General features: G+C 46.8%; 1 protein-coding gene across 3 annotated transcripts in view; it reads left to right on the forward strand.

Annotated features, from left to right (window-relative positions):
* Nucleotides 1-14,239, forward strand: part of CDC42BPA (CDC42 binding protein kinase alpha) — a 797,672-nt gene that overhangs the window by 482,653 nt on the left and 300,780 nt on the right. For all 3 annotated transcript variants that reach the window (XM_085613029.1, XM_085613030.1, XM_085613031.1), the window contains exon 12: nucleotides 12,960-13,093. In XM_085613029.1, coding sequence (XP_085469155.1) covers nucleotides 12,960-13,093 — 134 coding nt within the window. The remainder of the gene's footprint in view (nucleotides 1-12,959; nucleotides 13,094-14,239) is intronic.

Consider the following 14,239-nt stretch of genomic DNA (forward strand, 5'->3'; position numbering starts at 1 on the left):
TTGATTGCCTGATGCCGGACATGTATATCTCATATCTACCAAAGTTCATTTAGTCAACTGAACATACCACCCCAATCCCACGCCCCACCCACTTTAGCATCCCCAACATGCCAAAGCCATCCCCAACCTCCCCTGAAGAAACCCTAGTGCAATACCAGGGGGACAAACGGTTATGAGGAACACCCATGTGGGGGACACTGGAGCTCATATCCCCTCCAAATACAGTAGGAGGTGGCCGAGCAAAGATAGGACCATTCCCGCCCGTTCAGTATGATATCGAAAAACAGTAACGAGGTCGCCCAAAAGCATGAAAAGAGTGTGTTAATATGGTGGCAGGATTCTTATCTGTATAGTTCTGGTGCATGCAGGTAGTCCGTTCCACATTTCTTACAGCCCTTCACGACAGACCATCAGGCAGAATACCATCCGGGATTCAGTGCAGAACAGACATGTACAAATGTCCAAAGTTTTCTTTTACCCAGCTGCTTTACTGGTCTGCTGCCGCTGTGCCAGGGCTCCCACAGTCGCCATCTGCTGTGCCGGTTGAGTCCCGGCTGCAACAATTGAGAGTTTTGGCAAAGTCCATTGCTGACTATTAGAACCAGGGACAAATTCTCCACCCCAAAAATTGTTTGCAGGAGTCTTTCTATGTAAGTCTGTAGACGGCCTGTATTTGTAGATTCTGGCAAACCGGTAATGCGCACATTATTGCGTCTGGACCTGGCTTCCAAATCCTCATTGCGAGCTTGGATCACCGCCAGCACTTTTTCCATCGACAGTGTCTTGGAGGTCACTTGTAGCAAGCCACCTTCTGCATCGGTGATGCGCGCCTCAGCCTCCCCCAGTCGCAGCACATGTTTGTCTAACTTTGTAGACATGTGGTCCATCCGCAAATTCAAGTTGTCAATTTTCCCATCAATGGATTTTAAGCTGGCTTGCACCGCGAGTAGCGTTTTATCAATGTTTGTCAGATGATCACTAAGCGTATCAGCCTCAGAGTCAGATGCTGTCTGCTGGGATGCCTTGCCAGTCCGGCGTGGCTTGAAGGTGAGCCGTGGTTGACTTCGCTCTGTCTTCCCCATTGTTCACTTGCTAGTTCAGAGCACACAAGAAAGGTCAGCGCTGCGCGTATAGCAATGTAGAATGGCACTGTGGATTTTCAGGAACACAGTATGGGGCTGTACGTGTCATGCAAAGTTCCACACTTGATCGCTACACCATGCCGCAGTCAGGAATGGATGTGGGCCACTGACTCAGAATGGATGTTTGCATTTGTGGGGTACACACTGCGACCACCTACACTGAAGGATCTGTAGGTAGTCCTGTGTAGCCGGTGCAGCTTGGTTCCTTGCCGTTCAGCGGGCAACTCCAGCGGCAGGATAAGACCACGAGCCTTGGCGAGCAAAGCACCTGAGCGGCCTGAGTTGCGCTCCTCGCTTCGTACTGGTGTTTGCTGCCAGGTGCAACGCAGGCCACGAAGAGTCCCATGCTATGGTAGTCTGCCTCATATCACTAGCCCCAATGTAGATTATTTGCCGCAGCTATGTGGAGCTCAAGGAAGCGCAACACTACTGGGGGGGGGCGTGTGTGAGGCGCTGTAAAAGGGGTGCGTTGTGCAGTAGTGTTCAGCTCAGTGGGGTGCTGAATACGTCGTGGTTAGGTCCTCACTCAGGGCCTATTATATTTCTATCCCTGGCAGTAAGTTTGACAACTGCAAGCGCCAAGAGCAGGCCCAGCAGATAAAGTTAGTAGCGAGGAACTTAAACTGGCCGGCCTTCAGCAGTCGAGGAGAGACCGCCCCGTGCGAGCCGGCGGACGCAGCAGTTTGCTGGGTGGATTATGAGATCCCCTTTATGGAGCCGCTGTGATCCTGTTCTCGGCCATGGGCGCCGTCTCTGGGGGTAGCGAGTTGAATCCCAGTGGGGAGAGCCAGCTCGGGGGGGCCACAGCGTGATTTCACCGCACCGCGGCACTCACCCGGTCAGCATCTCCGGCCCGATGCAAGTCGGCTGCAGCTTCAGGGCAGGCTCCGCCGGCGGCCCCAGGCGGCTGGATAGTCAACACAGTTCCCAGTAGGCCGCACCACGTCCTGTCTGGGCCAGATATGGGAGCGGGGCTACCTGTCCAGTGCTGGAGTGCCACGCTCTGGGTTATGTGCCACTCATTAACTCTTTCCCTCGAGGACACCTCGGTCACCAGAGCGGCAGCGCGGTCTTCCTCCGCCGGGCGCCAGCCACCGTCCGAAGTTCGTCACAACCCCACAGTCAGAGCGCGGCCCAGTCTGCCACGTTGCTGATGCGGGCCCCGTCACTCTCCAGCCGCTTTCCCCGCCAGGTGACTCAGTAGCGGTAAAATTCGGTCTCCCAAACTTGTCCACTGAGTTCAGCCACACCATTTTTTTTAGTTTAGAGCGGCAGTCGTAGGCAGGAAGGCAGGATAATGGGTGATTGTTGACTCGGCCGGCGGAGCTGCTCTACTGAGCGGCCATCTTGCCATGCGCCCTCAAGCGCCCCCCAGTAGTCATTGTTAATGAACTAAGGCGATTCTCTTGGAAACAATTTATGATGGATAAGTACTTTTGCATACCAGTTAATTCAGTTCAACTAGATTCAGCTGGTTATTATATTTGACCTACAAGCCAATGATTAAGGAATTAGGGTGGTTCTGCTGTTATAAACTACAGCATTTAGTAAACTAAGATTCTGAAACTGTCCTTTTCAAGGATGGGTCTGACTTTTATTAAGACTTGGGACAATTCCCACCCTGATAGAATCTGGAAAAGTAGAGAGACATCTGTTTAAGTTATATTGTTAACAATGATCATTTTTAACCACAGTTATTCATTTCTACTGTTTTGAACTGATATGCTTTTTATTTTTGTGCAGCGGAGTAGTGTTGCTTCTGTTTAAATATTTATATATAAAATACCCTTAAGAATAAATATCACTGATTTGTCTACAGTACATTTGGCCTTGCTGTTCTTATCCCTTCTATCAGCTTTCCATGCATTTCCTCTGCCTCGTCAAGTACACTTCCCTAGATTCCGCCTGCTTTAATTGAGTATATTTATTTAAAGTCATTTATTTTGTTATCAACACACTCCTTTTGTATTTAATTCCCTTAGAATAGTCTTTTGATGCATTAAAATGGACTCCATGATCTTTTCCCATGCTTAAAGCTGGAATCCTAACACGCAAGACTTTCTCCGAACTGCCTCAGTTCTTGTTTTAAGATTAAACTATGCTTTGTGAAGATTTACTCAAACAGTCTGGTGGGATAAGAGATCCAGAGAGCAAAGACGCCTTCTTCAAGGAATTCCCATCCTCTGAACATCCCATGCCTTGCATCAGGCCTTCTTTGGAGCCTTAGTCTCATTTGGAATTTGTTTACTGCTGAAATTAGCACCAAACCCACCCTGCCACCTTCCTGCCGGGACCTAAAGACTTCCTGTTCAGACCGTACCTGACCCATTGGTTGAATTGTAGCATAGTGCTTGTGCTCTTCCCCTGCTTCTCTTTGCACTCGTACTTTGGTTGCTTGTGCACTGACGTTCTCTCTTCTTACCTACCATTGAATTGCAACCCAACCCAACCCCCCATTTGCTGCATTACCTCTCCCCTCCTACCTCTTCTCTCTCCTGTCTCTGCCCTCTTCCTCTAACCCTCTCACCTCCCTCTTCTCTCTCCCTTTCTCTCCATTCACCTTTTTCACTCTCTTCTAACATGTCTCTCCTCTCTTCCTCTTCATCCCTATCATGTTGACTCATCGCTCCGACCCTCGCCTGCGCTCCTTCAGATGCACCCCTCTGCTGGTCCTTTCCCCCTGCGCTCTTGGGGAGCTCCTTATGTTTGTGCATCCGCCAATGGATGCAGCTGGCGTGCTCTGGTCGACACCAGAGATTTTCAACAAACAGCATTTCACCTTTGTTTGCTGTCGATTGATAGTGACCTCTTGTGTACTTACCTCAGCCCGGTCCTTTCCTTCCTAGTGGAAGACTGCCTTTCCCTTGTTTACTCAGCAGTAAGTGATGACCTTTGCAATCCTGCATCATTAGACGTAATTAAGATAATTTACTTTAATTATATGTACAACACAGTGACAATTGCTCGAGCAGTAGTAAAGATGCTTCAAACAGGTCTCGCCTTAGAGGGCATTAACCAACTTTTTGGCTTTGCTAATGCTTGGTGTTGACGCTGAACAGCATCAGCAAGAATACAAAAAGGCAAAATGCCAGACATCAATGTGATGTTCTGTATGTGACCATGTTTCACCTTTCGTGTGAAGGTATGCGTCATGGAGCTCCAGAAACCATTTTGTTTATTTTTTATTTTATATGCACCTCTTCAAGATGACAGGCACTCGTCCTGAAGCAGTTAATTAATAATATAAAAAGTGCTCAAAAGTACAATATAGAGAAAGGAGCCACCCAGTAGAAAACTACAGCTACCAGACCTGAGTAAGGGAGGGGTGGGGCGGGGAGGGAGTGGGGAGAGGGGAGGGCAACTTAATTCTTGCAAGTGTCAGGGTGCGGCGGTGAGCCAGGAGGATTGTTGGAACAGAGTAGCTGGGGGAGGGATTAAATAGATGACCAGGATGTGTGGGGCTCAGGAAGCAACGGACGAGCTGAGGGGGAAGGAAGCAAAACAGGGATAAAAGGTGACTGAATGTGAAGAGGGAAGCAAAGCAGGACGCAGCGGACAGAGAAAGAAAGCAAATGCACTTCTATGAGGTACTGAAAGAAAAGGATAATTCTCTAATGTCAGACATAAAAAGATACAAGTCGTCCCATTAAAGGATTTAAAAATAGTCATGTAGTAGGGAGGGACAAACACAAGAAGGAAAGCCATTCAATAGGAAGCTACTAAATGAGATTGACAAGAAAGGAAACCTATCATAAGCCATCGACTGACCCAAAGGACAATGTGTCGGTATGGTACACGGTAGGTCTTTCGATAACAGACAGCTAAAACTATCTGTAGGAATAATCTACAAATGAGTCAGCACCTTGCGTACCCATCACCATTTGCAGTAGCTAGCACAATATTATTGACCTTAACATATAGGGCCCAATTCACAAAGGTAAACTGAGACGAAAGTCTAACTTTACGGCTTTCAGTGTTCACAAAGGGCATTTGCGAGTCGTAGAGTTAGACTTTCCACTCAGTTTACCTTTGTGAACTGGGCCCATAATCCCTTCTTCCAGGTGATGAGCTGATGGTCAGTACCAGACTCCACGCAGTGTACTGGATCAGGCAGTGAGATGGCACCTTGTTAGTTGCAACCACATCAGTGCACCTTTAGGTCTATAAATGAGACCATTGAGTGTGCAGAATGCATACAGCAAAGATTGGGTAGGCAAAAAGAGGCAGCTTGGTCTTACCAAGAGTCGTTGTTTGAGTGCTTAACTGGGACAGGCCCATCTCTGCCATCCTTTTCTGGACGGTTGGTTTCAGTTTTCATTCAGTTGAACCTTGTTTTGTCATTTGGGCTGCTTATTGGTGTGACGTGGGTTTTTATTTGATTTCCAGTTACCCTAGTGGAAGTTTTCAATATTTTGTAAACATTGCAACGTGTTGTGAGTGACTGAGTAGGAAAGAAATTAGAGTTATTGTCTAAAACCAGTAGTGTCTGAAATAGATTTTTGTCGACTCAGTTGCGTGTGCAAGTAACAGCAGAGGTTGCAGTACTGCATGAGCTGCCTGTAGTTGTGTAGTTTGAGCCTCGGCTTAGATTTAAGTGAGACCCATCTGATTTTAACTCGGCTTGGCGAAATCAAACAGCAGAAAATATGCAGTTAAAAAATGATTCATTACTACTAAATTCAGCCATATTTCAGTTTATAATAATTTCTGTGTATTTCCGTTAAGTATCGATGAAGTACAGAAAGGCATCGAAGAGATTTTTAGATACCGAGGTTTCATGGAAGAGGTTTAGACAACATAGGTGGACTTTTGTAAAAACATATTGAAATAACCAAGGCAGATTGTTCTTAGTGTGGAATTGTAAAGTTCTAAATTACACTAGAAATTGCCACCAATATTGCCACGGCTACTACTGGGCATTCCAAAACACAGATCAGCTTCCCAAGCACTAATTCAACTACACTCGCTCCCTATTGATAAAACGCATTCAATTTAAGGCACTTTGTATTGACTTCAGGGCTCAACAAGCTGTCGGCCCTGACCTATTTGATTCAGCGTTTTCAACACTACATTACTTCTCGCCCTCTACGCTCAACCACAAGCGGTAATCTTGTAATCCCCAGATTTTAAAAAGCCAACTGGAGTGACGGGGCTTCATTGTACACACCCCGAGGCTGTGGAACTCTATTCCAACAGAACTTAAATTTAATGTTAGATTTCAGGAAATACCTAAAAACCTGGCTCTTCCGCAAATAACTCTGTCACTCGTCTTATGGATCTTCCCAGCAGTATTGTTCGCCTAGATACCCCCGGCTAATTGTCGAGCTTTATACATTTTATTTTCATTTCACTGAAGTGAGGTTCTCGATGAATGAGGGTAGGTTCACAAGGGGGCGTGGCCCTTTGGTCTGGCTAGGAGCGGCTAGGTTGCAGGCAGAGCTTGAAGGAGTAGGTGGTGGGTGGTGTTAAATTTAGGATTTTTTGCAAAAGGCATTACTTAAACGTAGGTACCATAGGGATCAAGTGTTTTCCAAAATTAATTCCATTTAAGTAAATAAGAAATTATTTTTGTTCTATGACAAAAACTTAGAAGAAATCTTGTAAGCATGATGCGGGTTCCAGTGGTGTATTTTCACATTTCACAATATAGCATCTGCTTGTGCACCCATTTCATAGAACATCTGACCACTTAAATATTTATGTCTCAAAGTTTATTAATTACTTCAGTTCAAAAATCTTGTTTCGCTTTTCCATGCTCAAGCACTGTAAAGCTCAGGAACAATACTGGAAGCTTCAGTCTTTTAGCTACAAAGCTGATAGTCATAAACGGAGCAAAGCACTGCTTGAAGAGATGAATAAATGGATATATTTAATTAAAATATATCCACTAACTTGGCACACTAATTGCTATTTATAAACAGCTTGCATACAAAATGTGCAGTACTGAGTGGTAATCAAGCGAGGTAGTAGAAAAGACATCATAAGAGGATCAAAGAATTATAGGAACAAAGTAATTTGTGGTTAGATGCTCATCACTACAGACCTCTGGTTGAGCCTTCTGGGTTTTATCAGAGTAGGCTTCTAGATTAATGTGCCGTAAACATCACCTGAAATACTGTCCACACTATTTGCCATCTAAGGATAACTGCATTTTCAGTTGCATTACGGGTCCAGGTCAGATAGGTAAATGCTTATAAAAGTGTCTGGTAGCAACCGTGGAGCCAACCTGCCCTCTTGCAGCCCAAACCTACAGTTCCCTGTGATTGATCATTTCCTCAGCTTGTTAGTTTGAAAGAGAGAGAAGGCCTTTTTGGAACACCTGTAATAACCCTCAATTCGTTGCTCAAACTCTGCAGCCCATCTGGGTCCTGATGTTCCCAGCAGTGGTACTACATACTTTTTTCCCATTAGACATTAGTGTACTGTAGTTGTGGGTCAGTCATTAGAGATGTCAGATCTCTGGCTCCTAGAAGTTCTGAGAGAGGACTCTCCCTCTGTATTAAAGGTTTTTTCCTCCCAAGGTCAAACTCTCTCCCTTCCCATTTGATATTAACAGAATTTAGGCAAACATGAGATATTGGCAATGAAACAACTTGAGAGTGTTTTTTGCATTGCCCGGTGTTATCATACTCCTTGGAGTTTTGATTTGCTATCTCTGCTGAAAATGCTTATTAAAAAGATCTTCGATTTCATTTTCAGTGGTTATCTTCCACTAGACTTTCTTTCCAGGAAGTTTCATATTTAGCCACTTAAGTAATCACAGATGAGACTTGCTATTGATGATTCTTGGGATATGATATATAGTGATATCATACAGCAATCTTGAATGTGTCTCTAGTCTGGTTTGCAGTTTCTTTCATGCTAAAATGTGCCAGTATATATCTATGAAATTTGATGTATCTGATAGAGACTTCTAGCTATAGATTCCTTACCGTAGAATTATCCCCAGGCATCAGACTGGATTCAGAACTTTCTTTGTGAGCAGTACCCCTGCGTGCAGGTAGGTGGCGTCGTTCAGCTCCACGTGTCATTGTTGGCGTCGTTCATGCTGAAAATTACGCTTGCGGTGCCATGGGTGCCAACCAGGCATGCTGGCGTCGGTTCTTTACTTTCCACGCCATTCAGTGCAGGTCCGGGAAGAGCTACTCCTTAGTCGCTTTTTGGCTATGTTTCTGTTACTTTTTGTCGAAATCTTTTGAAATCTTACCTCCTGTTGTAGCAGGGATGTCCTCCAAGAAGACCAACTACAAGCCCTGTGGTGCCTTCCATTGACAGATGTCGGTCCTGCACCTTGTTTGCCTGTAGTGCCTTGAGCGAGGCCATGACCTGAAGGCCTGTTCCGACTGCCACACCATGCACCTGAAGGCCTTGAGGGTGCAATCCTTCAAGCTCCTGGCGACTCAACACATGTGTCACCATGACACAATGAGCAAGGACAGCGTTGAGAGGAAGGTCCATGGGGCGGTTGTTGAGCCCAAGGTAGTTGTCGCATTCCAAGTCATCGAGCCATTCAGGTAAATTCCACAAAAAGAAGAGTAAGAAGTCAAAATGGTCTTTGACTTTGACCTGTCCATCAACCGCAGAGACGAAGGAGCATCGCCACCTGAGGCTTGGCTCTGCGGTTGTGCCAGTACCTGGGCTGACTCTGTGTCTCCCCCAGTTTTCAGGAGCCTGAGTGATCCCCGCCCACCTCCCGAGAGTTTTATGAGACCATGCACCTCTTAATTAGGCACCCCATTCCCACCAACGTGCCTTTGGGCCCCGTGGGTTTGGTAGGGGCCACTGCTGGATTCTTGCCGATGACTCTGGCCCTGCATCCACCCAGGCCCCAAGGATCCAGTTGCAGAGGAGGACCGTACTGTACTTTCTCAGGCTGTTGCAGATGTGAGAGATGAAGCGAAGTTCCAATACGATGTGGACTTGATACCACCAACCCACTAGGCAGAGCAGTTTCGGCCTTAGGGCACCATGCCTGTTTGAGAAGGACTGGCTTTTCAGGGTATGTCCAATCCTCTCTTATGGACATGCCCTTTGATGGCTCCATTCTCTTCTGAGACAAAGGATATTCGGCGCTGGAGAATTTTAAGTACTGCCTTTTGCTCTTTTTGGGACCACAGAAGGGGTGTACAGCCACATCCTTACCCATCCACCCACCGCAGCATGCAAGCTTTTCATCATCTCTCGGGCCATGGATGCGGCACCTACAGGCCCTGTGGGTCAGGTAGCCATCGATCGGGTCAGTCCAACAACCCCCATCAGCCGCAGCCTCATAACTCTCCAAGTCCGCCTACTTACCATCATGGGCACCCATTGGGCGTCATGATTCGCCATCACCTGCACCGCTGGCAGTCCCTTGGGCAGGTGGATTTTGCAGATTGTCTGAAGGGTCTGCTCCCTCCTCTTCGAAACGTCCCCCCTTCATGACACCTACTTACAGTAGGCTGATGTAGAATCACCTATCTGTTCTCCACCAGGAAGTGACAGCTCTTTTTGCAATTGGAGTAGAAAAAAGAGTGCAGAAACCAGTAGTGGGCCGTGGTTGTTATTCACACTACTTTCTGGTGCCCAAGAAGGATGGAGGCCTTTGTCCTATCCTAGACCTGAGCTCTTTCAACTTCTTCCTCAAGAAGTAGAAGTTCAAAATGCTAACTCTAGCTCAGTCCTATCTGCCCTGGACCCAGGAGCCTGGATTGTAGCAATGGACTTGTAGGATGCATATTTCCATATCCCAGTCGTGCCTGCCCACAGGCGTTACCTTCCATTCATGATGGGCCACAAGCACTTTTAGTTTGCTGTGCTCCCATTTGGACTCACCAGCACCCCACAGGTGTTCACCAAGGTGACGGCGGTGGTTGCAGCTCTTCTGTGGAGATCAGGGGTGCCAGTCTTCCCCAATCCTGACGACTGGCTGCTGTTGTCTCCCAACTCCAGACTATGACAGACCTTCTGCATTTTCTGGGGTTCACTATCAATGTGCCTAAATCACAGCTGGCTCCCTCTCACATAATCCCTTTCATCAGAGCTGTTCTGGACATGTTGCATTTTTGAGCCTATCCTCCCAAACATCCGAGTCCAGGATATTCAGGATATGATACCAATGCTTCAGCCTCTATACTGAATTTCGGTGAGACTGACTCTAAAGCTACTGTGTCTCATGGCCTCCTCCATGCCACTGATGACAGATGCCCATTGGCATATGCGGGCTCCGTAGTGGGACCTGAAGTTCCAATGGACACAGCATCAGGGAAATCTCTCTGAATTGGTCCAGATCTCGAAAGGAACTGCGAAAGATCTGCAGTGGTGGTTAATGAACCATGATTGGCTCAGCGGCAGACCTCTCTCCCTTTCCCAACCAGATCACTCAGTAGTGACAGATGCGTAACTCCTGGGCTGCGGTGGCCATCTGGGAGAGGTGGCAATTAGAGGGCTCTGGTCTCCGGCGGAATCCGGACTCCACATCATCCTGTTGGAGCTCTGAGCGATCCGATTGACATTGAAAGCCATTCTACCCTCCACCCAGGTGCAATTGTTCATAGTTAACAACACTGCCATGTATTACTACTACAAACAGGGTAGTGTGGCGTCGAGGCACTGCATCTCTGGGCATGGCTGGAACAGCAAGGCATAGCCCTGGTGGTTCAACATCTGGTGGCTTCTCCGAATGCCATATCGGACAAACTCGGCCGATGATGCCTCACGGACCACGAATGGCGTCTCCATCCAGAAGTGGTGCAAAGTCTCTTTCAGCAGAGGGGAGAGCCTTGGTTAGATTTGTTTGCCACCGACGAGAATGCCCAATGTCAGCAGTACTGCACACTGGAGTTTCCAAGGTGGCTCTCGCTTGGAGATGCTTTTCATCTCGAGAGGAGCTCAGGCCTCCTATACGCCTTTCTACCCATACCGCTCCTGCCCAGGGTTCTCAAGGAGATCAGGAATGACTGGGCCCAAGTCATCCTTGTGGCTCCAGATTGGACATGGAGAGTCTGTTATCCCGAGCTGTTGAGCATAGCCATCGGTTCCCCGAACAGGCCGCCCCTTCGATACGATCTTCTGCCGCAGCAGCCGCTTTTTTGCATGGAGATTGAGCGGCGAAAGGTGACCGCTTTGACCATCCACATGAAGTCAGCAATCGTTTTCTGGCAGCCAGGTATCCCTCCACCAAAACGGTATACACCTGCTGTTGGGGCAGGTTTGTGACATGGTGTGCAGAGAAACAAGTTGACCCTATTTCTACTTCCCTTTCTAAGGTTAATCCGTTTGCTCTTTCCCTTGCCTGGCAAGGCTCTGCTCTGGGCCCTATTAAGGTATATCTTTCAGCTACACCTGCTTTTCTGCAGTTGCCTTACTAACCTTTCCTTTTACAATTCCCTATTGTACATAGGTTTTTGAAAGGATTGCTACATATGTTTCCTCCTTCTCCCATCATAATGCCTCAGTGGGACCTTAATCTGGTCCTGACGTTCCTGATGTGCGCTCTGTTTGAGCCCTTACACATCTGTCCTCTCAGGCTCCTTACCATCAAGACGGCCTTCCTATAGCATCTGCCCAGAGGGTCAGTGAGCTTCAGGCCTTATCATCCAAGTTTCCTTATCTTATCATCTACCCAGTCAAACTGGTGCTTCTTTCAAGAGCTTCCTTTCTTCCGAAAGTGGTCACTTAATTTCATGTAGACCAAACCATCACTTTGCCTACTTTTCATGCTTTGACTCATCCCTCAAAGGAAGAGAAGTGACTTCACCGTCTTGACCGCACACGAGAGTTTGAGTGGATGACCAACTCTCTGTGGGGTATGTCGGAGCAAAGAAAGGACGGGCTGTACAGAAGAGGACCGTGCTCTGTATTGAAATCTGCTACACATTGGCTAAGAAGCAACTCCTGAGAGGTTTCATGCTAATTCCACCAGAGCTAAAGCTGCCACAACTGCTTTAGTTCATGGAGTTCTGTTCCTTGACATTTACCAGGCAGCAACGTGGACTTCCTGCACACGTTTACCAAACACTATTGTCTGGATAGCCAGCTCCGTAGTGATGGGCACTTTAACCATTCGGTCTTGCAGAATTTCCTTATGTGAAATTGGTCCGCAGACCCACCTCCGGGGCAGTATTGCTTGGGTATCTATTCTAAAGTAAGTAATCTGCGGCTAGAAGTCTCTATCAGATGAACAAGTTACTTACTTTCGGGAACACCTTATCCGGTAGAGACTTTAGCTAGCCGCAGATCCCTGTCTGACAGACCCACCCATCCTCCCTCTCTGCAAATGGATTTCTAGGAACAGGGCTTTCTCCTTCCAGGGCCCTAGTTTTACAACACCAGTGATCACTGTACTTGGTGGCTCTGCGCTTCTTATGTGGAAAGTCGCGAAAGGTAACTGACACCTGGGTGGTGCCTATGTAGGCACCACAGACGTCCTTTCAGCATGGAATATGCAATCAATGCCACGCAGAGCTGAACGAGACCACCTACAGGAGCGCAGGGGTGCTGCTCACAAACAATTTCCAGATCCAGTCTGACGCCAGGGGATAATTCTAAGGCAAGGAATTTGCGGCTGTATAGAGTCTCTACCAGATGAGTCATTTGTTTTCCAATATCCCACTGTCTACATTCTATCTATAGAAGTTCGTGCTGGATTTTTAAAGTGTGTAATATGCCTAAATGATAGGTCAGATGGTGGGAGTTTGTGCATGCCAGATATCATGAATTGTGACCTGAGCACTGTTTATGACGACTTCAGAAATAGCTTTAAAATGAATAGCAGTTTATCTAAAGCTGATCTTAACACTTATGCAAGAAACTTTATTTTACATTATATTTTGGTAGATTCGGGTCAGCTGGAGCAAAGGTTAGAGGAGGTCACTTCCTCGAGACAAGACTTAGAAGAAGTTACAAGACAGGTCAAGGCTCTTGAGAAGCAAATCAAAACACTAAAGCAAGAAAAGGATGACCTGCACAAGGTAAGACTGCAATTGTGTCCTCTTCTGCAAGACTATAATGAAAACATATTTCCAGCAGTGCTTGTTATGCATCGTTCAGGTTCTTGCTAGCAGACTGTTCAACGAGTTTATTGAAATGTGTTGTGTTCTACTAGAGTACACCTGCAGAAGACTGTGGAGTATTTCTCGACTTCCAGCACACTTCAGGAGTTATAAAAATGTGTACTGGTGAGAAACCTACATCAAATAATTTTAATAAAAAGACAGCTGTTGGTTGCACCTTATGCACATAGGGAATTGTTGTCTGGGGAATGCTCTGCCATCCTCTCACAGATATGCAAGACATCAAATGCTAACCTAATCTATCTTGCCCTCTGTTAATCTGCACAGGGCATCCACTTCCAGCTCTCCTGTTTACCTCAGTACCTTTTGCACAGAGTGATTTCCTTGGTTGACCAAAGTCACAGGGACACTGAAATTGCCAGCAGATGCAACAACTACCCATTGGTCGATACAGTCCACTACTTTCCCTGTATTCTCTGACTTGGACGATCCCCGTATTCATCTCTTTCTTTGTATATAAGTGTGCGACTTCTGTAGTGCATAGCTTGCTACAAAGCTATAGAGTGTTGTTCAAGTGAGAAGTATACAATGCATGATTGGGTAGCGGGGGTCGATGTGTGCACAAGGGCAGAGAACGTGAGAGGGAAAGAAAGGGTAAACTAGGGGAGGGCTCTGTCTCCAAAACTTGGGAGAGGGGTGTGGTAGAATCAGATGCTCAAAGAGTGGCATGACAGGAGTCAAGCGGGTAGGAGAAATGAGGGTATCTCAGAGATTTGAGCAACTGGGAGGTTTACATTGAAACAAGGTGTTGTTTGAAAAGAGTCCACTTCTTGTGTAAGTGGAGACACAATGGGACCTGCCGGAAGAGATTGAGTTCCATACCCTTATTTATTTTCTTATTTCCAATCCGGCAGTGCTACTACTGTGGGTAGTTCATGTTCCACAGAATGTCTTGAACTTGGCCACCAGGTAGGGCAGAGTGTTGTTCTCGACTGCCTTATAAGATGGTGCAGCAGGTTTTGAATGTGATACTCACAGGCGGTGGAATTCACTGTAGTTCTTCGAGTGTTGGAGTAATTCTGTTGTATTTGTGAAGGCCCTTAA

Source organism: Triturus cristatus, chromosome 6, assembly GCF_964204655.1.
Source record: "Triturus cristatus chromosome 6, aTriCri1.1, whole genome shotgun sequence".
Taxonomy (NCBI): domain Eukaryota; kingdom Metazoa; phylum Chordata; class Amphibia; order Caudata; family Salamandridae; genus Triturus; species Triturus cristatus.